Genomic DNA, 24,554 nt, shown 5'->3' on the forward strand with positions numbered 1-24,554 from the left:
GGGTGTGGTCAGTGCATGCCATCATATAGAGGGGGGGGGGGGGGGGGGGGGGGGGTTTATAGCTTTATTTGGAGAGGGACAGTGAAAGTAGGCTGACAGGAAACGAGGAGAGAGATGGGGGAAGACACGCAGCAAAGGTCGTCGGGAACGGGACGCGAACCCGACGCGATATTAACTTTTAAGTAATGAATGGTTATTATTAAAGATGGGTCTTACACTTTGTAGTGACCAAAAAGGTCACTACAAAGTACTACCAATCAACTCTAAATTGCCTGAAACGTACTCCTAAGAGGTTTTTGGGGGGACGATTTTGGCCTCCACACTTAGTGATTTTTTCGGATTTAACTTTCGTTTCGGTAGTGACAAACTTTCGTTTCGGTAGTGAGGACCCCCAGACCCCCCACTAGCCACGCCCCCAACCAATCTCTTGGATTCTGACAGTCCAATGTTGGCAGCCCTGATCTGTGTCACGTTAGATTTCTTTGGCTATTCAAAAATAGCAGATATACAAGCTCATAGCGCGGCACCGAGTGCCGTGCTATGAGCTTGTAGATCTGCTATTTTTGAAAAATCTTGAAACATTTTTTTTTTTTGATTTTTTTCAAAAAACTGTTTTTGAAAACATTTTTAAGAATCGCCTCAGGTCTTAATGGGTTAAGGCATATAAGGCTTATTAGCCAGGGATCCTTTCAAAGGAAACCTGGCGGTGTGTGCATACAGCAGACATGGAGGTGAATATCAATGGGTTTTTTATATAAAGGGCTTTGATCATTCCCTTCAGCCTTTGTGTGAAATAAATTAAAAATGTATGGCTTTGTTTAAAGCCCTGGCATTCAAAGAGTTACAGGATGAGGTCAAATTAAATGTGAACAGTGGTTTATAAAGTAACTAAAGTACATATACTCAAGTACTGTACGTACAATTTTGAGGTTTTTCTTTTTTACAATTACAATTATCAATACTTTTACTTCTATCTCAGAGGCAAATATTGTACTTTTTACTCCACTACAGTTATTTGAAGGCTTTGGTTTTCTAGTTACTTTTTAGATTGTTGTTATTATCATTATAAAACATACATTAACCACGTCAGCCCTATCATACAATTTGGCTATTTGAAAATAGCAGATCTACAAGCTCACAACGCGTCGCATCATATTGTGAGCATGTAGATTGTCTATTTTCAAAAGTTTTTCATATTATGTTATATTTATATACATCTGAAAACCATTGAAATGGGACATTCTGCATAATGGGTACTTTTACTTTTGGTATTTATAGTATGATTTTGATGCCAACACTTTTGTACTTTTCACATACATTTTGAATACTGGACTTGTACTTGTAATAGAGTATTTCTACATTGCGGTGCATTGATACTTTTACTTAAGTAACACATTTGAATAATGTGAACACGGGCCGCACTCTTTAAAATGCAAAAGAACAGTATCAGATGGTGACACATACATGCTGTTAATCTGCCTTTGGTAATGACTTTGGTCTAATGATTAGAGACCGCTGACTAATTAACGTCTTAAAAGATTAGACTCTAATCTTTTAAGACGTCAATTTGTCAATTAAGCAACATATGAGCCAATCAAAGTTTCCCCCAAGGTAACATTTTGCATTCAGTTTACGATTCAAACAGGCAACGAACAAGCCCAAAAGAAGTCGCGTTGCAACGTTTCCTGAGCTTGTAGATCTGCTATTGTATTTCTACAATAACATTTTTCTTTCAGGTTTAGTTTTTTTTTGCGATGTGTGCAACTTTTAACCGTGAACACATCACTCTGACCTAACCATAAACAAACCTGTTACGCCCATATATAGGCGGAACCACAGCCACGTCACTCCGACTCAGACATAACCATAAACAAACCCGATACGCCAATATATCTAGGCATGTCACTATGACTCAGACATAACCCTAAACAAACCCATTACACCCATATATAGGCAGGACCAGGGCCACGTCACTCTGACTCAGACATAACCATAAACAAACCCAATACGCCCATAAATAGGCATGTCACGACGACTGGATATGCAGTTGTCAGGAAGCGCAGATCCGACGGATATGTCCATATATGGGCATATATGAATACCCGGTTGTCCAGAACCACCGATCCAACCATTAGGCTCATGGGCATGCCAATATACAGGGTATGGGCATACATATATCAGGGATCCGGGCCCCGCGCCACGGGGTGCCTGAGGGTGCCTGGCACCCTCAGTTTCAAATTGTGCCCCCTCAGTTTATGTTTTAAATGTATTTATTTTTGGGAATTTTGTATTTTTTTATAATTCTTTTTTTGATAAAAAAAACCCGGTAAAATCAGGCAAAAATAAGAATTAAATAACATAAGCCTAACCTAACCCTAACCCTAACCCTAAAACCGAAATAAAGTAACAAAAAAACGCCCCAAAAACGCCCAAAATCCACCCAATAACCGCAAATTTTCGGTTTGCGGTTATTGCACGCGACACATGCGCGTCGCATCCTGGCGCCGGGCCTAATATATGGGCATAAAAGGGACACAGACAGACGGATACAACGGGTACTCTGACAAAGACATATCGGTTGGATTGGCGGTACCACGTACGACCCAAACTCGACCCAAACTCTAGATGAGGGCCGCATTGTGGCCTCTATTTTTTTTTAATTGTCTTGTTTAGTCAATATTTGTCTGACCTTTTTGAATCTTTTTTTGTTGTTGTTTATTTATTTGAACTTTTTTTTTTGTTGCAAAAATAGCCAATCTACATTGCGTTTTGAGCTTGTAGATTGGCTATTTTTGCTATTTACGGGGACAGAGCTCTGCTCTGTACACGTATTGTTATTGGCAGTATTCTGTCACTTCTTCTTCTTCTTCTTCTTCTTCTTCTTCTTCTTCTGCCACTTTTCGCAGTTCTGGCTGAACCGCGCTGTCGCTTTTTACGAAACTCGGCCATATGGTAGATGGTCATGAAAAACGATCAAAAAATAATTCTCACAATCTTTCGTCCAAAGGTGGCGCTATAGCACTCAATTGAAAATGCCAACTTTGACCAGGTACAACTCATGCCCTGTTTGACCTACAGCCATGAAACTTGGATACACATATGCGTCTCCTCATGCTGAACAACTTTCACACTCTGACTTTTGACCTCTGACCTTTAGATCTCCCACCATTTTGAATTATATGAAAAACAGTCATTGGCTCCTAACTTCTGCATTTTTTCACTTATGGAAAATCCGTTGGAAATTTTTGTAGGCAGTGGTCCAAGGTTCAAGTGCTAAACGTTTCGTGCAGATTGCGCCAAAATCCCAGGAGGAGATAGATTTTAACTATTACAGTTTAAAGAAAATTATTCATCTGTGCCTAAAACATACATGCAGACTCACATTTCTTTGAAACTTTGCAGAAATGTACAGGGTCATTCCAAATATCACTGAAACCAATCTTACTCCAATTGGCCAAAAGGGGGCGCTATAGCAATTTTTTGAAAAGGCAGACTTTAAACAGGCATAAGTCATGCCTCGTTTGGCCGAAAGTCGTGAAACTTGCTTACACATGTGCCTTGACTCATGAGGAACACACGTATCGATTTGACCATTAAGCTCCGCCCTTAGATTTTCCGCAATTTTGAGCAGTTTGAAAAATACTTGTTTTTGCCAGTTCTGGCTTAACCGTGCATACGCTTTTTACGAAACTCGGCCATATGGTAGATGCTCATGAAAAACTACCAAGAAATAATTCTCACACTCATTCGTCAAAGGGTGGCGCTATAGCACTCAATTGAAAGTGCCAACTTTGAACAGGTACAACTCATGCCCTGTTTGACCTACAACCATGAAACTTCGATACACACATGCGTCTCTTCATGCCCGACAACTTTCGTGGTCTGACTTTTGACCTCTGACCTTTAGATCTCCCACCATTTTGAATTATATGAAAAACAGTCATTGGCTCCTAACTTCTGCATTTTTTCACTTATGGAAAATCCGTTGGAAATTTTTGTAGGCAGAGGTCCAAAGTTCAAGTGGTAAACGTTTCGTGCAGATTGCTCAAAAATCCCAGGAGGAGATAGATTTTAACTATTACAGTTTTATGAAAATTATTCATCTGTGCCTAAAACATACATGCAGACTCACATTTCTTTGAAACTTTGCAGAAATGTACAGGGTCATTCCAAATATCACTGAAACCAATCTTACTCCAATTGGCCAAAAGGGGGCGCTATAGCAATTTTTTGAAAATGCAGACTTTAAACAGGCATAAGTCATGCCTCGTTTGGCCGAAAGTCGTGAAACTTGCTTACACATGTGCCTTGACTCATGAGGAACACACGTATCGATTTGACCATTAAGCTCCGCCCTTAGATTGTCCGCAATTTTGAGCAGTTTGAAAAACACTTAAACCCAGGATTTTTCAGCTATTTGCGTGAAACTGTATCATCTGTGTGATCTCCTTTTTCACAGTTACTTGTCTGTTGGGCCAATGGCGTCTCCCTTAAATGAATGCCTCACAATCTCAAGGTCGCCAGTTCAAGCCTCACTTGATGCAAACTTAATTTAAGTTGAATTGCAAACAACATGACTGTATCAATGAATACATGTGCAAATGGTAAAGATAACCTGAAATGCTTATTTGAGAGTACGTTTTTTCAACGTATGACATACTTCATTCTGAAAATAGCTGATCTACAATCTCACAACTTTTCATGGTTTGTGAGCTTGTAGATCGGCTACTTTCACTAGTTTTGGTTCTGAGGAGATGTACAATTTCTTCATTGGTAAATGGTTTGTGAACGAGTGATCTAAGTGTTAGTGAAACAGGGGCTTGGTTCATGAAAGAAGGCAAGAGTTTATGATCTTCAACAGACAATATCAGCCTGGACAAAGCTATAGCACTATAGGTAGTGTTGCAGCCTATTAGTCTGAAGGTTGAGAGTTCGAATCCTGTTAATGGCAGTAGGTTGAGATGTCCAATCAAACCATTATGTTTCCATCTCTCTCTCTCATCAATCTATTGTTTCCATGTCACTCTCTCTCTCTCTTCAATCTATTCCGTTTCCATGTCTCTCTCTCTCTCTATTCACTGGCCCCGTATTATCGCTGCTTGCAGCTATATTTTTTAATTGGAATCCAGATTTTTTTTGTTGCTATTTAGAATCCTGAAAAGTAACATTTTGATTTAATTTCAAATGCATTTAGTTATACTTATGTTAACTTTATGAACTTAATTACAAAGACACAGGACGTGAAAAAGACAATAGCATTTTAATACTAGTCCTTAAGCTACTAATATAGACTGAAGTAATTAAAGCGGGTCATGTTTGCATGTTTGGAATTGTAACAGCTGAAATCAATAATATATCAGTATTGTAATATTAACCTGCGGGCCGCATTAAGTGAAGGTGGGGGCCGCATGTGGCCCCCGGGCCGCCAGTTCCCCATGTATGATGTAAACCAACTGTAGAGGACGGCAGATACTTTATATGTGGTAAAATAAACGACCACTTTCAACCTGGTGTCCCTATTAGAGGCATGTCAATATAGGCTAAAAAAAACTAAAAACATGTCCAACAATTTCAAGATTTTCAAAAAAAGCACGTAAATAGCTGACCTACAGAACAAGCTGTAAATCGTCTATATGTTGCTATTCGTCATACGCCAAAGTAGGCTATAATAATAGAGTTTAAATTGTAAAAAACAAAACATGTCATTTAGTAGGGTGTAATTTAATATCTATCTATCTATCTATCTATCTATCTATCTGTCTGTCTGTCTGTCTGTCTGTCTGTCTGTCTGTCTGTCTGTCTGTCTGTCTGTCTGTCTGTCTATATATTTTTTTTTACATAGTTTGAACTAGAAATGGGGAGATGACACATAAAAACATGAATAACTGTTGTGACCCTCACATTCTCAAGTCAAAAACACTCCTATTAAATACACAACAATGAAAGTAATTGTAACAGATTTCACAGTGACGTTTGAATGACGTCTGCTTTTTATTATTATCCTCCAGTCAGCAGCACACCACCTGACAATAACCATACAGCTCAAATGAGACAGAGACAGACAGAGAGAGAGAGAGAGAGAGAGAGAGAGAGAGAGAGAGAGAGAGAGAGAGAGAGAGAGAGAGAGAGAGAGAGAGAGAGAGAGAGAGAGAGAGATTTACACAGTGATATCATCAGTGCAAAGTATCTGTGTACAAATCCATTTGTACACCTCTCAGAGTTAAAGGGATATTTCACTTTCAAACATGTTTGGGGTCATTTTAACGTCTACTCAGGCTTTTGTGTTTCACCCCAGACAGTTTTTAACCCATTAAGACCTGAGGCGATTCTTTAAGATGTTTTCTAAATCCTAACTGTTTTTTGGGAAAAAAACAAAAAAAACAAAAAGAAAATGTTTCAAGATTTTTCAAAAATAGCAGATCTACAAGCTCATAGCGCGGTGCCGCGCTATGAGCTTGTAGATCTGCTATTTCTGAATAGCCAAAGAAATCTAAAGTGGCACAGATGCGTTCCAGGTCTTGATTCAGTATTTAGATATTAATTTGATCAGACACGCCCCCTTCCTATACAAACCCATTGTAACTTCAAACTCTACTTTAACCATGATAGATTCCTTGGTTCTGGTGACTGATATTGTCCTTCTATTGCATGAGGGGCCGTGTATTTTCAATGACTTTTTTCATTTATTATTATTATTATTTTTATAATAAAAACACATTAAAAGGACAATATCAATCACCAGAAGCATGGACGTGTGTTTTCATTGAATCTAACATGGTTAAAATGGAGTTTGAAATTACAATGGGTTTATATAGGAAGGCGGCGTGTCTGATAAAATGAAATAAATCTAAATACTGAATCAAGCAACTTAAAAACTGTCTGGGGTGCTCACAGAAGCCTGAGTCGACATAAAAAAAATTGGAATATCTCTTTAAGAGAGAAAGAGAGCGAGAAAGAGAGAGAGAGAGAGAGAGAGAGAGAGAGAGAGAGAGAGGCACCACAGTGCACATAACAAAGGGACATGGGGGCTGGGCCCCTCATAGCTCTCACATCACTTCCACGCGTGCCCGTATTTGTGTTTCCTTTGTAAAAAGCGCTTAATAAATACATTATGTCTATTTACATAAACATGTTTAATATAAACAAATTCCCTTCGTACAATTTGCACTGCGGCTACGGCACCAGAGCCTAACATTAGACACATTGTGGACAGTGTAACGCCGACAAAATACCTTTCCAATGTTCAAATGTGTTTGTAAGTCGTACAATGAACACTATTGTGGAAAACGATAAATAAACGGTCCCTTAATGGAGCGCTTCACCCAGTTTTCAGCCTTATCTTCATATAATTGGTCCCAGGTGCGTCAATTGACCATTGTGTTTGTATTGTGTTATAGGTATAATGCATTGTTTTCTATGCATTTCGGGTGTTTTGGGGGGTTTGACCCCCCAAAACAATGTCTGCCCAGGATAGGTGTCCCTTATTTTAATCTCTGGGAGTTAACCCTAACCTTGCCATACCTTAGCTTTTGCTGAACTGACACCACTGATTGGTCCTATAATAAGATGGCACCATTTCTGTCTACTCACTCTGTGTCTCAGAGGAGGGCTGTGGACAGTTCAGAAACCCGCCTACCAGTGGTGGAAAAAGTACTCAAATGATTTGCTCAGGTAAAAGTATCAATACTGCAATATAGAAGTACTCTGTTACAGGTAAAAGTCTGGAATTAAATGTACTTGAGTAAAAGTACAAAAGTGCTTGTATCAAAATGCACTTAAAGTACCAAAAGTAATACTAACATGTGAAAATAGCAGATCTACAAGCTTAAGTATGACATAAGGCTAACATGGTTAATGTATGCTTTATAATGTAATATTGTATATCTGCAAAGTAACTAGTAACTAAAGTTTTCAAATAATTGTGGTGGAGTAAAAGTACAATATTTGCCTCTGAGATGTAATGGAGAAGAAGTAAAAATATAGACAATTGGAAATGCTCCAGTAAAGTAAAAGTACCTCAAAATTGTACATAAGTACAGTACTAGAGTACAGTACTAGAGTAAATGTACTTAGTTACAATGGCTTCTATTTCAGCACGCTAACTTTCCAGAAAGACAAAGGCTGCAGTTTCTATTAGCTCAGAATCCCCATCGATGATGTCACTGGTAGGCAGGCTTCTGAACTGTCCACAGCTCACCAATGAGACACAGAGTGAGTGAGTAGACAGTTGCATCTTATAATGAGCATTAGTGAGGACCAATTATATGAAGATAAGGTTGAAAATGGGTGCTGCTTTAAGCAGAGAGAGACTGTGTTGCCCACTGTGTAAATCTTAATAGGCTCTACGCACAGCAGCCATATTGGAAATGAATTGGGCCTCTGCCTTACTTCCTTCACAGTTCTTACCAATGGTAATTTCAAGGACCTCCAGAAGTGTACAAATGGAACCAAATGGACCCGTAACACTGAGAGAGTTGCACAGACACCAGTAAGGGGCCATTTGGAACCCCCAAAAGGAACCATGAGGGTCCCTGGACCACACTTTGAGACCCACTGGTGTAGCAGAGTGTTTCCAGTGAGCCAACATGCACAATATCAACACACTGACTCTGTTTGACCAGAATGGAACAGAGCCTTCATTAGTTATCATTGGTAACACCTGTGAAGGAAGTAAGGAAGATGCCAAGTGTCTTTCCAATATGGCTGCTGTGCATAGAGCCTTTTTAAACCCCTATATTGTTCAATACTGAATCTGTGCTACTTTGCACTGCCTTAATTAGCAACTGCATGAATGTCTTTAAACACAAAAGACCGGAAAGAGTAACGAGTAAAACGGAGTGACTTAACGTCTCCAAAGTACGAGTTAAACCATGTAAGGGTATGTGGTCCAAGTACATCCTGTGCGTCTGGACCGCGGTCGGGACTCCGAACCAAGCCAAGTGTGTCTCAAAGTAGGGGGGTCCAGGAAAAGGGACCCTCAGGGTTCCTTGTGGTGGTTCCGAATGGATCCTTATAGCCAGGTCTGTAATTCTGAGAGTGTACCCTTACGGGTCGATTTGGTTCCATCTGTATACTCTCAGGCCCCGTTTACACGTCAGCGCTCCATGCCGAAAACGGCAATCAAGAACAAAAATATGAACCAGATGTGCCTTGAAATCTTTGAAAAAGCTCCGCCTAGCGTCTCAAAACAGGGCAAAACATAAAACATGTGACGAACGCAGAGCCTGTCATTTCCAATGACAGGCTCTTCAATCAATGGCAAACGGAGGACTATTTTGAAGCATCCATAAACAACTCCACTTCTTTGTCCGTCCAGACAAAACGATCCGTTTTGGAGCATGTTTTCGCCACACTGGCCATTGTTTGTTTACAGTCGCACTGTGTTTAAGGAAGTAGTATGCAGGCACGTGGTCTATCTGTGGTGTAGCGTGGCAGCGTTGCACTGCCAGCTATGCACCTGGCATGCACACTACAGCGCTTTCAATCGCTTTACCGTTTCCGTCTGAACAAGATTTTTTTTCGCAAACCAACACAACGACAATTTGCCGTTTTATGCAGGGAGCGTTGCCTTCTAAAGATTTTCTATCAATTACACACCCCATGAAGCCTTGAATTCATGGAGATTTTGTAGTTTTTGTCGCATTCCTAAGCCAATAATTTGATGACCGGGTCATCGGTCAGTAGGACACTCAGAAGGAGATTCTTTGAGTCTACTGGAGACTCTGCCGGACATGAAATTATCTCCATGAATTCACGGCTTCGTGGGGTGTGTATTTGATAGAAAATAAGTCCTTTTTTTGGGTTAAATACTCCTTTAAGAGAACCACAGTACAAATAATAAGTCTACAAGTGGGATTCATCTCAAAGTGGAGATCTTCTTCAGGGTCCCTTGGGGGGGTTCCTTAAAAGTCTGTTCATTCTGAGGGTCCAGGGTCCAAATGGACCCGTACAAGTCTGTAACTCTGAGAGTGTGCAAATGCAGGAGGTCGTTGAAATTGAAAAATAAAATAGTTTTTCGAGAACCACTGCAGTAACATAACAAGTCTTACAAGTGGGACTCGGACTGCGACAGCTTGATGTCCAGGCTGCAGTCGCTGCTGTGATGCAGCCCCTCGCAGTCGGACCACGTCCCCCCGCCTCCGGCGTCCAGAGCCAGGGAGGTGCTGGTGGCGGTCCGGGCGAACCCCCCCCCACCGCCGCCGCCGGCCCTGGAGTAGCGCGACAGGTCGCAGGAGCTGACCACCACGTGCAGCCGGCGGTCCGCCTGCCTGGGCCCGCAGCACAGCAGCCGCTTGAAGGCCTTCCGGAAGTCGGGGCTCCGGCAGTAGATGATGGGGTTGAAGGCCGAGTTGACGTAGCCCAGCCAGTTGAAGAACACAAACAGGTTCTTGTCCACCTGGTCCGCGCGGAAGACGCGCACCACGTTGACGATGAAGAACGGCAGCCAGCAGAGCGTGAAGGTGCCCATGATGATGCCCAGCGTCTTCAACGCCTTCTGCTCCTTGAGGAAGAGGATCTTGGACGGCCTCTTCTTGCATTTGGAAGCCACGCCGTTCAGGTTGGGGTGGTGGAACCTGCCGCACAGTTAACAAAGTACCATTTGTTTGAGTATTGTATTTAAATAAAGTCTTCTGGACTTAACTTGTATTTTTGGAGACTGGTGACTTTCACTCCAATACATTTCAGAGTCAAATATTGTACACTTCATTTCATAAAAAATAGCTGATGTACAAGCTCGCAGCACGGCACAAAGTGACGCGCTGCGAGCTTGTATATCTGCTATTTTTGAGAACCACTGTTCCAAACTAGCCTGGCATGGCCAGACTAATATCACTGCGTAGATATGAGTCTGGGATCTCTGTGTGGAACCTGCATTTCCAAAGGGCGGATCAAAAAAATGCCTCTGGTGATAAATGTATTTGCATACTGGACCCTGATTGGTCCCTCATTACTTCGGAGGGAGTGAAATCCAATCACAGCTGAGCGGTGCCAGACCAAATCTGCCGAGGGCAATTCTTTTTTTTTTTTGCAATGGCAGATTCGTCTGGTTTCCAGGCTAGTTCCAAACCATTGTTCTGAATCCTAAGAGTTTTCTGAAAAACTTATGTTGAAAAAAACAGCCCTATACTAAGTAGGCCTACTGACCTGCCCTCGCACTTGTCGATCTTCATCAGCTGCTTCTTGGCCTCGCGGTAGACGCGCGCGTACACGAAGATCATGACGACGAGCGGGATGTAGAAGGAGATGACGGAGGAGGAGATGGCGTACGCACGGTTGGTGACGAAGTCGCAGCAGTGCGGGTCCCGGTAGCAGGCGGTGTCCAGGGGGTCCCGGGACCAGTGCATGAGGATGGGGAGGAAGGACACCAGCGCGCTGATGGCCCACACGCCACACACCACCGCACGGGCACGAGGCTTCGTCAGCAGGCTCTGGTACCTGCAAGCAAAGGGTGTGGAAGAAAGAAGAACTTTTTAAAGTTTTTAATTTACCTGTTAAGACCCGAGGAGGTCGATTCTACAAATGCCTTCTAAACCAGTAGTTATTTTTCGTGCCAAGGAGCCCCCAAAATGATTTGTGTTTGGCCACTACATTTCAGAGTCAAATAATTGTACTTTTTTTCTTTTTTTATCCCACGATTTTGTAACCCACTTTTTTCACCCAGTGCCAATTGTCTAAGTAATCCTGGGCGCTACACTCCCTCTGCCAGCCTAGGGAGAGCCTAGAGCCGAGCTCATGCCTCCTTCAATGCATGAGCGTTAGCAAGCCGCTTCTTATCACCTTGGAAGGAACGCGTGGAAGGAACACGTTATTCCAACCAGTTCCTTTCCCCTCCATCAGGCGCCCCGGCTGACCAGGGGAGGCAGTATAGAGACCAGGATTACTGCATGTTTTTTTGTGAGGGTACCTACCCTAGGAGACACGGGGAGAACATGCAAACTCCACACAGAGAGGCCCTTTCACCAACCCCACCCAGGGTATGGGCGCTGATGACGCGGAGGAGAGAACACACCCCCAGTGCCCACAGCGTCCCCGGTGGGAATTGAACCCAGGAACTTCTAGCTGTGAGCCGACCGACTGCGCCACTGTGCCCCCTAAATAATTGTACTTTTGACAACATTTTTCAAAACATTTAAAAGATTTTTCAAAAATGTTCAATAGCAGATGTAGAAGCTCGCAGCGTACGTGGCACGAAGTGACAACGTTTGCCAGGACCACAATGGAAACAAGGCTTTTTGTGTTATCCTTTTAACAGTCATTGTAAAATCGTACCACTGTAGCCTACTGTTTTACAAACTGTTAATAAAAGTATCCAATCAATCAATCAAAAACCTGAAAAAACTGACCTGAAGGGTGAAGTGATGGCCACGTAGCGGTCCATGGCGATCACGCACAGCGTTTCGATGCTGGCGGTCACGCAGAGCACGTCCACGGAGATCCAGAATTCGCAGAAGAAGTCGCCGTACAGCCAGGCTCCACGCACCTGTATTCAAATGTATTTATTTAAGTTATCCTCCTGACCTTAAACACTATTTAGCCCCCATTCCTTCAACACAACATACCAGACACTCTATTCAGGTTTACTTTACCGCTGCTTTGGTTAGTAATGAAATTGGTAAACATGCCTGATGCCTTTAAAGGATGACTTCACCCATTTTCAACCTATCTTCATATAATAGGTCCTCACTAATGCTCATGATACAATCTGTGTCTCATAGGAGGACTGTGGACAGTCCAGAAACCTGTGACATCATCGTTAGGCAGGATTTTTTTTTCCCAAGAAGATTTCAATTTTTTTATTTCGATTTGTATTAACGCGAGAACAATGGCTTCTATTATTGCATTGCAACTTTCCAGGGATACAAAGCCTGCAGTTTCTATTTGCTTGGATTCCCCATCGATGATGTCACTGGTAGACGGGTTTCTGAACTGTCCACAGCCCTCCTCTGAGACACAAAGTGAGTAGAACAAAATGGTACCATTTTATCACGAGCATTAGTGAGGACCTATTATATGAAGATGGGTAAAGTCGTCCTTTCATTTCAAAGCTCCTTCAGACTGGAATTATTTACCGGTTAACATCAGATCCATTTCAACATTCTCAGTATTTAAACACTGTCTTCTTACTTCGAAGTTGCATGTTCTCTGTAAACCTGCCATCATACCGTCATACTATATTATTTCAACCTTATTCCTAAACGTAACCTCAGTAAACTATGCCTAAAGCTAACCTTATTCCTAAACGTAACCTCAGTAAACTATGCCTAAAGCTAACCTTATTCCTAAACGTAACCTCACTAAACTATGCCTAAAGCTAACCTTAATTCCTAAACGTAACCTCACTAAACTATACCTAAAGCTAACCTTATTCCTAAACGTAACCTCTGTAAACTGCCTAAAGCTAACCTTATTCCTAAACGTAACCTCACTAAGCTATGCCTAAAGCTAACCTTATTCCTAAACGTAACCTCAGTAAAACTGTGCCTAAACATATCCTTATTCCTAAACGTAACCTCAGTAAAACTATGCCTAAACCTAACCTTATTCCTAAACGTAACCTCAGTAAAACTATGCCTAAACCTAACCTTATTCCTAAACGTAACCTCAGTAAAACTATGCCTAAAACTAACCTTATTCCTAAACGTAACCTCAGTAAAACTATGCCTAAACCTAACCTTATTCCTAAACGTAACCTCAGTAAAACTATGCCTAAACCTAACCTTATTCCTAAACGTAACCTAAGTAAACTATGCCTAAAACTAACCTTATTCCTAAACGTAACCTCAGTAAAACTATGCCTAACCCTAAACTTATGTCTAACCTTATAAGAACCGCTGGGAGCGAGCGGTCTGCTAACAGAAATGGGGGCGAGCATGTTTTGGGGCGAGTCTTCCGGGTTACCATGAAGCAGTGGTTCTCAACTAGTGGTCCGGGGACCACCAGTGGTCCTTGAAGGGGTACCAGGGGGTCCCCACCTAAATTAGTTAATATAGTGTCGCAATCATTTTAACCACTTAAACCAGTGGTTCTCAACCAGTGGTCCGGGGTAGTCCTTGAGGGGGTTCCAGGTGGTCCCCAGCTAAATGATGGAGAGTTGGTAACCAAATGGACCCTTATTAGATCTTTAACTCTTGAGTTGAATTCCCCTTACGGGTCCATTTGGTTTCATTTTATGCTCTCAAGAGTTAAATTATTGTTAAACATCTGCATTACTTAATTTACAAGAAGTCTACACAATAGAGAATGCTATAGGCCTACCTCCAGCGCGGCGCCGAAGGGCACCACCAGCACGCCCATGATGAGGTCGGCGCACGCCAGCGACACGATGAACACGTTGGTGAGCGTCTGGAGGCGGTGGGTGCGCGCGATGGCCGCGATCACCAGGATGTTCCCCAGGACGATGGTGGCGACGATCAGCGCCATGGCCGCGCTCATCCATCCGGCCGTCCACTGGTGACCGTGGGTCCACTGATGGTCAGTGGACTGGTCACTGCTGGGGGGAAAAAAGTGGTGGGAAAAAAAGTACTCGAGTGTTTTTACTTGAGTAAAAGTATCACTACTGTTGCAGGTCGTGGTGAGACAGCTTTGTGTCAATGTAATGAAAACAAAGTAAACTTGTGCTCCTCGGAGCACAAGTCTCCGCCAGCAGACTTGTGTTGGGAATGTTCTAATTCTTATGTTCTAATTCTTACAAAAAATAGAACATGTTACTGTGTCATAGTAACATGACACAAGTGTCCTATCCGTCTGTATAACTGTCCTATCCGTCCTGTCTCTATAAGTGTCCTATCCGTCCTGTCTGTATAAGTGTCCTATCCGTCCTGTCTGTATAAGTGTCCTATCCGTCCTGTCTATGTAAGTGTCCTATCCGTCCTGTCTGTGTAAGTGTCCTATCCAATTGTTACAGTATCCGCCATTTCTCAGCCATTTCGTGATTATTCCTGTCTTACCTCACTTTGAAAGAGGCACAGACTCTTTCAAAGTGACACATGTATATATAGGCCGCTATACGTCACTAGCCAATCAGATCACACTATTTCACCGTATTGTCACGTGTCACGTGAGGCTTGACCAATGTTAGTCCCAGTTTCAGAAAGTGAAAACAAACTCTCCTGGCGGAGACAACTAGAAAATGTGCTCCTCGGAGCACAAGTCTCCGCCAGCAAATATTGATTAATCCTGTCTAAGCTATTTATATTACGTATTGTGATGACACCAGTGTGTCTACACAATGTATTGCTCCGCCATTTCTCAGCCATTTCGTGATTATTCCTGTCTTACCTCACTTTGAAAGAGACACAGACTCTTTCAAAGTGACACATCTATTTATAGGCCGCTATACGTCATGCGTCTCACTAGCCAATCAGAGCACACTCTTTCAACGTATTGTCACATGTCACGTAAGGCTTGACCAATGTTAGCTTGGCCGAGGGGGGGGGACGGAAAGTGAAAACATAATCTCCTGGCGGAGACAATCAATTGACCAAAACCCAAATAGCAGATCTACAAGCTCACAATGCACCGCATAGCGACGTGTTGGAGAGCTTGTCAATCTGCTATTTTCAGTCAGTGTCAGTGGTGGAAAAGGTACTCAAATGTTTTACTTAAGTAAAAAGTATCAATATACTGCAATGTAGAAATACTCTGTTACAAGTTAAAAGTCCGGAATTCAAAAAAGTAAAGTACAGAAGTATCAGTATCAAAATGTAGGCTACTTAAAGTACCAAAAGTAGAAAGTAATCATTATGCAGAACATGTGTTAAATGTATTTAAAAAGAAACGTTTGAAAAAAGCAGATCTACAAGCTCACAATGTGTAGCTAAGCTACACATTGAGAGCTTGTAGATCGGCTATTTTCAAATGGCTGAAATGTATATAGGGCTGAAGTGGTTAATGTTTGCTTTGTTATAATAAATAAATCTACCAGATCAAAGCTTTCAAATAATTGTAGTGGAGTAAAAGTACAATATTTGCCTCTGAGGTGTAGTGGAGTAAAAGTAAAAGTACAGAAAATGGGAAATACGACAGTAAAGTAAAAATTCCTCAGAAGTGTAGCCTACTTAAGTATAGTACTTGAGTAAATCTACTTACTTTACGCCACTGCTGCTGTCCGTGTCGTTCTCCTCGATCCCCGGTATCAGGCTGGAGGCTGACGCGCCGCTGCTGTCGCCGATCATGTCCCCAACATCCATCAGTGGTGGGAAAAGTACTCCATTTTTTGTTTTTTACGTAGGTAAATGTATCAATACTGCAATGGAGAAGTATAATATATATATATATATATATATATATATATATATATAAAAATCCGGAATTCAAAATGTACTCGAGTAAAAATTACAAAAGTATTGGTATCAGAATGTACTTAAAGTACCAAAAGTAGAAGTACTCATTATGCAGAATGCCCCATTTCACAAGTTCAATATTTATGCAAGTCTTTTGAAAATAGCAGATCTACAAGCTCACAACGCGTTGACATGTTGTGAGCTTGTAGATCTGCTATTTTCAATAGCCTTATATAGAGCTTAAGTGTGGTTAAAGGTATAAGTGATATTTTTTCTTTTTTTTCTTTTTGTTAAAAAGGTTAAAGTACTATATTCTGATAGTAATCATTGCTACAGAATGTTTGTTCGGTCACAGGGGTCTCTCCAGCTCTTTAGTAAAGAGAATATAGTATATTTTCAGGAAGGTGACAACATTTAAGCCAATCAGGAGAGAGCACTGAAAATGCATTTTCTGTTTAATAAAGAGCTGGAGAGACATGGGAGACTCCTTTTACTGAACAAACACTCTATAGCAATGAGTACTATCAGCATATAGAGCTATATTTTAACCAAAAAGAAATCACTTACCCTACCTTTAATGTATGTTTAGTAATAATAAATAATCAAAAGCTACAAAGTAACTAGTAACTAACGTTTTCAAATAATTGTAGTGGAGTAAAAGTACAACATTGCCTCTGATATGTAGTGGAAGTAGAAGTAAAAGTAGGCTACTGAAAATTGTAAGTAGGCTATACAGAAAGTAAAAATACCTCAAAATTGTACTTAAGTACAGTACTTGAGTACATGTACTTGGTTACTTTCCAACACTGCCATCCATGCTTCTGTATAGAGCGCGACCTCCCGGGTTGTCCGGGATCCGTGTCCCTGTTCCAAGCTCTCTGTCCTGCCGACGAGTGTCTGTGGTACATTTAAAAGGTGTCTCCGGTGTTCAGATCACTGCGAAAACTGTCCAGGTTTCTTCTTTTGAAGCGTTTTCTTTACATGTAGGCGTATATTGTTTCACGTTTTGTTTCTGTTGAGAGGTTTAGTCACCATAGCTGACTGTCTGTCTATATTAAAGCACTAAAATATAGTATCCCTCATCCATGATCAATGTTCCAGATGACAATTTAAATAAAGTCCACTTCATTTAAATTGTCATCTGGAACATCACACAAACCCCCAAAAAAAGTCAGAAATAGCGGATCTATCTATTAGGTCAGCTATTGTCGAATATCCAAAGTGTAAAATATAGCCTACATATTGTCTAAAATGGCACAAAAAAAAGAAGAAAAACGGCTTCAATGCTCCATTAAAAGAAAGCCTTTCTTGAAGTCACACACAAAAAAAGTCGAAATTAGCAGATCTAGGTCAGCTATATCTTTGAATATCCACAGTGTAAAATAGCCTACATATTGTCTAAAATGGTCCAAGAAAATGATAATTATTAAATTAAATGAAAGAAAAAAAAAAGAAAAGAAAAAAAATATGTCCCCAAAAAAAGAAAGGAAAAAAAAAATGTCCCCAAAAAAAGAAAGGAAAAAAAGGCTTCAAAAGAGATGTGCTATAGCTATAGAACTCCGAGTCCTAACGCTGATGGACCAGAGCTGTGGTCTGGGTCTACCATCTCCCCTCTAACCACGCAGGGACGAACGCTAGATGTAGGCTCTACGGCAGCCAGGACTATACTACCATCTGTCTCTGTGTGCTGCTTCCATCTGGCTCTGTGTGTGTGTGTGTGTGTGTGTGTGTGTGTGTGTGTGTGTGTGTGTGTGTGTGTGTGTGTGTGTGTGTGTGTGTGTGTGTGTGTGTGTGTGTGTGTGTGTGTGTGTGTGTGTGTGTGTGTGTGTGTGTGTGTGTGTGTGTGTGTGTCACTGTGTTCTGATGATGATGATGCATAATGCCATCACTGCCCTCCTCAGCCAATGGTTGTAGTTGAAGTACTTTTTTATCAGTGCTGGAAAACGTTTTTGTTACTTAAGTAAAATGATCATACTGCAATAAAGAAATACTCTGTTAAAGTAAAATTCTGGAATTATTCATGTACTTGAGTAAAAGTACAAAATATTGGTATCAAAATGTACTTAAAGTACCAAAAGTAAAAGTACTTATTATGCAGAATGTCCCATTTCAAGTTTTCAAATGTATAAAAAATCATTTGAAAATTGCAGATCTACAAGCTCACAGTGTGACGCATTGTGAGCTTGTAGATCTGATATTTTCAAATGGCTGAAATGTATATAGGGAAGAAAGAGAAGAAAGTATTGACATCTATGAGATAAGTGGTTAATGCACGTTCTGCATTCATAATATACATCTGCAAAGTAACTAGTAACTGAAAATCTCAAATCATTTGTAATTTGCAGTGCAGTAAAAAGTACAATATTTGCCTCTGAGATGTAGTGGAGAGATGTATATAATTAGGAAATAAAATGGAAATACTCATGTAAAGTAGGCTAAATGTGCATGAAATGTGTAAGTAGGCCTACAGTAGGTTACTTGAGTAAATGTACTTAGTTACTTTACACCACTGTCCTCAGCCAATGGCGTGGCTTCCTGTCACCCGTTCAGTCTCTCTCTCTCTCTCTCTCTCTCTCTCTCTCTCTCTCTCTCTCTCTCTCTCTCTCTCTCTCTCTCTCTCTCTCTCTGTCTGTCTATCTTTCTCTCATCTCTCTCTCTCTCTCTCCCTCCCTCCCTCCCTCCCTCCTTCCTCCTCTCTCCCTCCCTCTCTCTCTCTCTCTCTCTCTCTCTCTCATAGACAGTGATATGAGTGAGCTGCCGCAAACAGACAGAACGCGTTCCACGCGTAATGACGCTGCGTCATCATGCGTTATGGCGCAGCGCCTCGCACGTTTACCACAATGAGCTGAATGAATGTTGCCTTGTTTTAATGCAATGAGGCAGTGGTGGAAAAAGTACTCACATTTGTTACTTAAGTATTAATCAAAGTAGTATCAACACTGCAATGTAGAAATACTCTGTTACAAAATGTAGAATGTCCCATTTCACAAGTTTCCAAATGTATAACATTCATAAAAAAATCTTTGAAAATAGCAGATCTACAAGCTCACAATGCACATATTTGCCTCTGAGATGTAGTGGGGTAGAAATAAAAGTATTGAAAATTGTTATAACAATAATGTATTTGTTGTATTAATCCTAGTCACAAACGTAACATGTGGTCAGGGGTCTGCCATCACAATAGTCATGCCAGGGGCCATGCCAGGGGCCCCTGGCGGCCTAAAGCACACCGTTGCTCCAATCCTCACCAAACATACATGGCACAAATGCTGTTCAGGAGTCACACAGAAAAAGCCTAAATTGCACACAATTACAGACAGTAAGGGGCACTACAGCAGTGTTACAGCAGCGTCTAACACAGGGGTGCCCAAAAGGTAGATCGCGATCTACCATATAGATCACAAATGCTGTGCAGGTAGACCACATGCCCCTGAAAAATAATTATATTAACAATGTATAAACAAAAATCATTTTTTGGTATCTGCCACTTGGATTAAGGTGACTTGATAGATTGACATCAAGAGGGGCCTGTCAGCTCCCTGCATGGCTTCTATAGAAGGCAATGCAATGCTTTGTTTTCAAGAGTGTTGCGCGCAAACGTCAGTAGTATTATTAAGTTATATAAAAATGTGAAAGGCAAACCTCTTCCATACAGAATGGAAGAGGGGCTAATTCAAAGAGCTATTCCAAAGCCCCCTCAGGTACATTTTTTCAGCAATGGGATAATCATTTTATTGGTTGGATCTTCTTGAGCTATTCATTTTAAAAGTAGTTCTCTAGTAAGCTATACTGTAATCTAAACGTGCAAAGTAACTAGAAACTAATGATTTTGCTGTGTGATAAACTGCTGTGGGTTTGACTAGCTGCCTTTGACCTTGTTATGAAAAATGTATTTATAATTTATAAGTGACTGTCAGTCATGTGAATTGTCACGTGTTGTGTTGTGTTGTGATAGGTTAAGACTTTGACAGGGGCCAGTTTGGAATTGCAGCCTCCTGAAGGTGTTTCTTTAGGGCAGTTTTGAAAGTGAGTAGGGGTTTACACTCCTTTACTCCTTTTGGTAGGGCATTCCACATTTGTGTTGAGTAGCATGAGAACGAGTTCATTCCCTTTGTTGAGCCAAATCTGGGTTGATTATAATAATGACCCCTATTGAGTTTTCAATAGGGGTCCGGGACCCCCAGGGAATCCTCAAGAGTTAAAACATGTGTGTGATAGGAACTTGTTTTGGTCTTTATATTTTTCATTTTATTTTTTACATTAACCACTTGAACTATAGCATCCTTATTCTGCTGTGAAAATTCACCAAAAAACAGCAGATCTCCAAGCTCACAACAACGTGTCACAATTGGTGTAGAGGGGGAAAAAAGAGCAGACCAAGTAAAGAGCCAAAAGGTCAAGTTTACCAAGTATTGAGGGTTCAAGTTGTCTAAATACACATTAACATGAATCCAACATATGAATAGAGATAACGTGTTTAAACAAACGCTGATGATAGTGCTGTCAAACAAGTCTATGAAGCTATCTATGAAATCTACGGAAAAGTGCAGTCTGCAACATTATTTTATACGTAGTGGGGATCCCTCACTTAAAGGGATAGCTCACATCCAAACATTTTTTTTTCCTATCGATTAGTCACCCCATGGAGACTTGAATTCATGGATATTTTTTAGTTTTTGTTGCATTCCTAAGCCAATAATTTGATGACCAGCGGACCGGTCATCAGCGGTTCCGTTAGGAGACACAAACAAGACTCTCCTACCGGAATCGTTGCCGGTCATCAAATAATTGGCTTAGGAGAGAGACAAAAACTCCATGGGGTGACTAATCGATAGGAAAAAAGTCATTTTGGAGGTGAACTATCCCTTTAACCCTTTAAGGCCGGGAAGGAAACGCATCTGTGTCATTTTAAGGTTTCTTTGGCTATTCAAAAATAGCAGATATACAAGCTCATAGCGCAGCACCGAGTGCCGCGATATGAGCTTGTAGATCTGCTATTTTTAGAAAAATCGTGTCCCTGGAACAAAATATTTTTAGATGGGAGAGGGTCCGCGGACAAATACTTGACACAAAAAGTTTGAAAACCATTGATAATATGAGCAACATAAGTAAAAAAAATATATATGAAAAAAAACTTTAGGAAAAAAAAAATAATTGAGTTTTTTCTTTGAGTGAATTTGTAAAAAGATTTGAGTTAATAACTTTCGCTTAAAAAAAGTATATATATATTCAACCTTAAGATTTGCACACATTTTCACAATTCAAAAAATAAATAAAAGATGGTGCCGCGCTTTGAGCTTGTATATCTGCTATTTTTATATAGCCAAAGAAATCTTAAAATGACACAGATGCGTTCCCGGTCTTAAAGGGTTAAGGGGTACTGGGGTAGTAAAACAAAACAAAAAAGCAGAATTACATTTCTGTCTACTTTGCAAATCCAACCTCATCCTTGTTGTCTGGAGTTCTTTTTTTTGTTATAGAACATCTTGTCGCCTGAACATTTTCTTCTAAACAAACAAACAAACACATTAGGGCCAGTGTGGAGGGAGGGAGGGGCGTGGAACCAGCAACCCAGACATTGTGTCTGGTAGGAGAGCCTTATTGAGAGCGGTGAGTGGAGCTCACATGAACACTATACAGTGTTCCATTGACCTGGCAGCCAGGCTAAATAAAGAATGTGTTCTTTATGTAAGAGCACAGGTCTGCTCAGCAAGAATGAGACACACACACGTACGTGTACGTGCACGCACACACGTTTGTATTACAATACTTGTGAGAAGTGGTGGTGAAAGTACTCAAATCTTGTACTTAAGCATAAGTATCAATACTGCAATGTAGAAATACTCTGTTGCAAGAAAAAGTCCGGAATTCAAAATCTACTTGAGTAAAAGTGCAAAAGTATTGGCGTCAACATGTACTTAAAGGGCAAAAAGTAAAAGTACTAAAATGTTTGAAAATAGCAGATCACAACGTGTCGCGATGTGACGCGTTGTGATCTCACATTTGCGTGTCAACATTTTCGAAGATGTTTTACAATTAATTTTAAACCCTAATCCTAAAGCACGAAAATAGCTGATCTACAGATTGTCTGTTTTCGGTTAGTGACACTGGTGGTGCGTGACTGAACACATCAAACATAACTCCTACCAGTTATCTAAATGTCTCATCCTGACCCTTATACCCCAACCTGGAACTGGTCCTAATTGTAAGCACAACTCTCCAAATCTGGTTTAACCCATTAAGACCTGGAACGCATCTGTGTCACTTTAGATTTCTTTGGCTATTCAAAAATAGCATATATACAAGCTCATAGCGCCCCAGCATCCGTATTGCGGGGAAAGCGTTTGCTGAAAATAGCAGAAAACAAGCTCACAATGCGACGATCTGCTATTTTCAGCGAACGCTTTCCCCACTATAACAGAAAATACACTAGAATGAGCCTTGAGGGACTCCGGTTACCCATATGGGGTTTAAGTGGTTAAAGAATGATTTATGTTACCCCTGTGCTGCTTTCTGCTGCAATTAGGTATACCCTGGTATGCCTAACACTGTCAGTATGTGCATATTATGCACATTGTAAAGCACGATGTGCACAATGTGAGCTGTGAGATTTTTATTTTATTTTTTCGGCCTGGCGGAGAGTATGTTTTACCCTCCGTCCGTCCGTCCGTCCGCGTGTGTGTGTGTGTGTCCGTGTGTCCGTCCGTCCGTCTGTGAACACCTAGTCTGGGAGTCTTCGGCTTGGATCCTGGACAACAGGGGCGCGGCCACTGAGTTCTGATTCAAATCAACAGCCAATGAAGAAAAGGGGGCGGGATCCACATGCATTGGGTGTTGCATCTAAATAGGATCGACGGGAAGCAATTTCCCCTTGAGAAATTTCGGCCGCCATTGTTGTGTACTGCGCTGTTTGCCTCTCGTCGGACTTTTTAGACGAGTTGCACAGCTCTCAGACCGGTAAGAGGCGTGTCTGCTCAGATTCTGAGCGTAAATTACATCCCGCCCACAAATACCAGGGCTCTGGCCCAGAAGTTCCTCGCCAGAGCTGGCGAAAACTTCTGGGAACTCAGATTAGTGAACACCTAATCTCCGGCACCATTGGCTTGACCATAGAGATACTGTGTACCGATTTGCATGACGCTTGGACTGGAGTACTGTCAAAAAATGTGCTTTACAAAAAGCACAGACACGCAGACGCGCTGTGATTGGCTAGCGAGACGCATGATGAAATTAGAAAATCACATCCAGTGTGAAGTGAGCGGTGCTATTTAAAAACAACAGTGGTCATCACAGTGATGGAAGCTCACTTCAAAAAGAAAGTCATTTTTTTTAAGTGAGTGGTGATATTTATGAGTTATTAATTTCATCATGCGTCTCACTAGCCAAGCACAGTACTGAGCAAAGGGTCTGAATACCAATCAGCCAATCACAGTACAGCGAAAGACACATTTTCGTAAGATGAATAGGACTCTTGGACAACAACTTCCTGACTTGGCGGAGACCTGTGCTCCGAGGAGCACTTTTTCTAGTTTTAATTATGGAATTACTTTTTTTTAATGCGGAAGTTCTTTTGAAAAAACAAAATCTTAATACTGAAAATATTTTCTTTTTAGCGGTGCCAACCGCTCTACATTTGACTTTGACTCCGTGTCTGTGTGTCTGTGTGTCTGTGTGTCTGTGTGTCTGTGTGTCTGTGTGTCCGTCCGTATGAGCCCGGGATGAGCACGGCAAAGAAGCAACACATACAAACACACGCACACACACACACACACACGGACTTGGAGATTGCCTATGCCATCTCTCCTCTCATTGGCCACACGTGCCACTGGTTATCAACGAGGGGTCCAGGGACCCCCAGCGTATGTTATGCCCGTCCGCCCGTATGAGCACGGGATGAGCACGGGATTGTAAACAGCTATAACTCCAGTTTGCAGCATGCCACCAAGTCCAAATTTGGTATGTGGACTTAGACCACCAATAGGGACGAGCATGAATTGCTGAAGCCCCGCCCCCTCTGTCTTCCCATTGGCTGGCCTTTAAACAGCCATAACTCAAGTTCGCAGCATGCTACGGAGTACAAATTTTGTACATGGACTAAAACCACCAATAGGGACAAACTGTAATGACTTAAGCCCCGCCCCCTCTGTCTGCCCATTGGCTGGGCTTTAAACAGCCATTATTCCAGTTTGCAGCATGCTACCAAGTACAAATTTGGTAAGTGGACTCGGACCACCAATAGGGACGAACTGAAATGAGTTAAGCCCCGCCCCA

The 24,554-nt window shown here is 41.4% G+C and overlaps 1 protein-coding gene across 1 annotated transcript; it reads right to left on the reverse strand.

The window, feature by feature from the left end:
* Window positions 1-8,089: 8,089 nt before the first annotated feature.
* On the reverse strand, window positions 8,090-14,470 carry adrb1 (adrenoceptor beta 1). Its single transcript, XM_084078446.1, has 4 exons — window positions 14,257-14,470; window positions 12,345-12,481; window positions 11,146-11,436; window positions 8,090-10,574 (listed from the first exon to the last, which is right to left on the reverse strand). The coding sequence occupies exons 1-4, from the start codon at window positions 14,431-14,433 to the stop codon at window positions 10,046-10,048; spliced, it is 1,134 nt and encodes a 377-aa protein (XP_083934572.1). The 5' UTR covers window positions 14,434-14,470; the 3' UTR covers window positions 8,090-10,045.
* Between the last annotated feature and the right edge of the window lie 10,084 nt (window positions 14,471-24,554).

This window comes from Gymnoscopelus microlampas (genome assembly GCF_963454915.1).
Source record: "Gymnoscopelus microlampas genome assembly, chromosome: 14".
Lineage (NCBI taxonomy): Eukaryota > Metazoa > Chordata > Actinopteri > Myctophiformes > Myctophidae > Gymnoscopelus > Gymnoscopelus microlampas.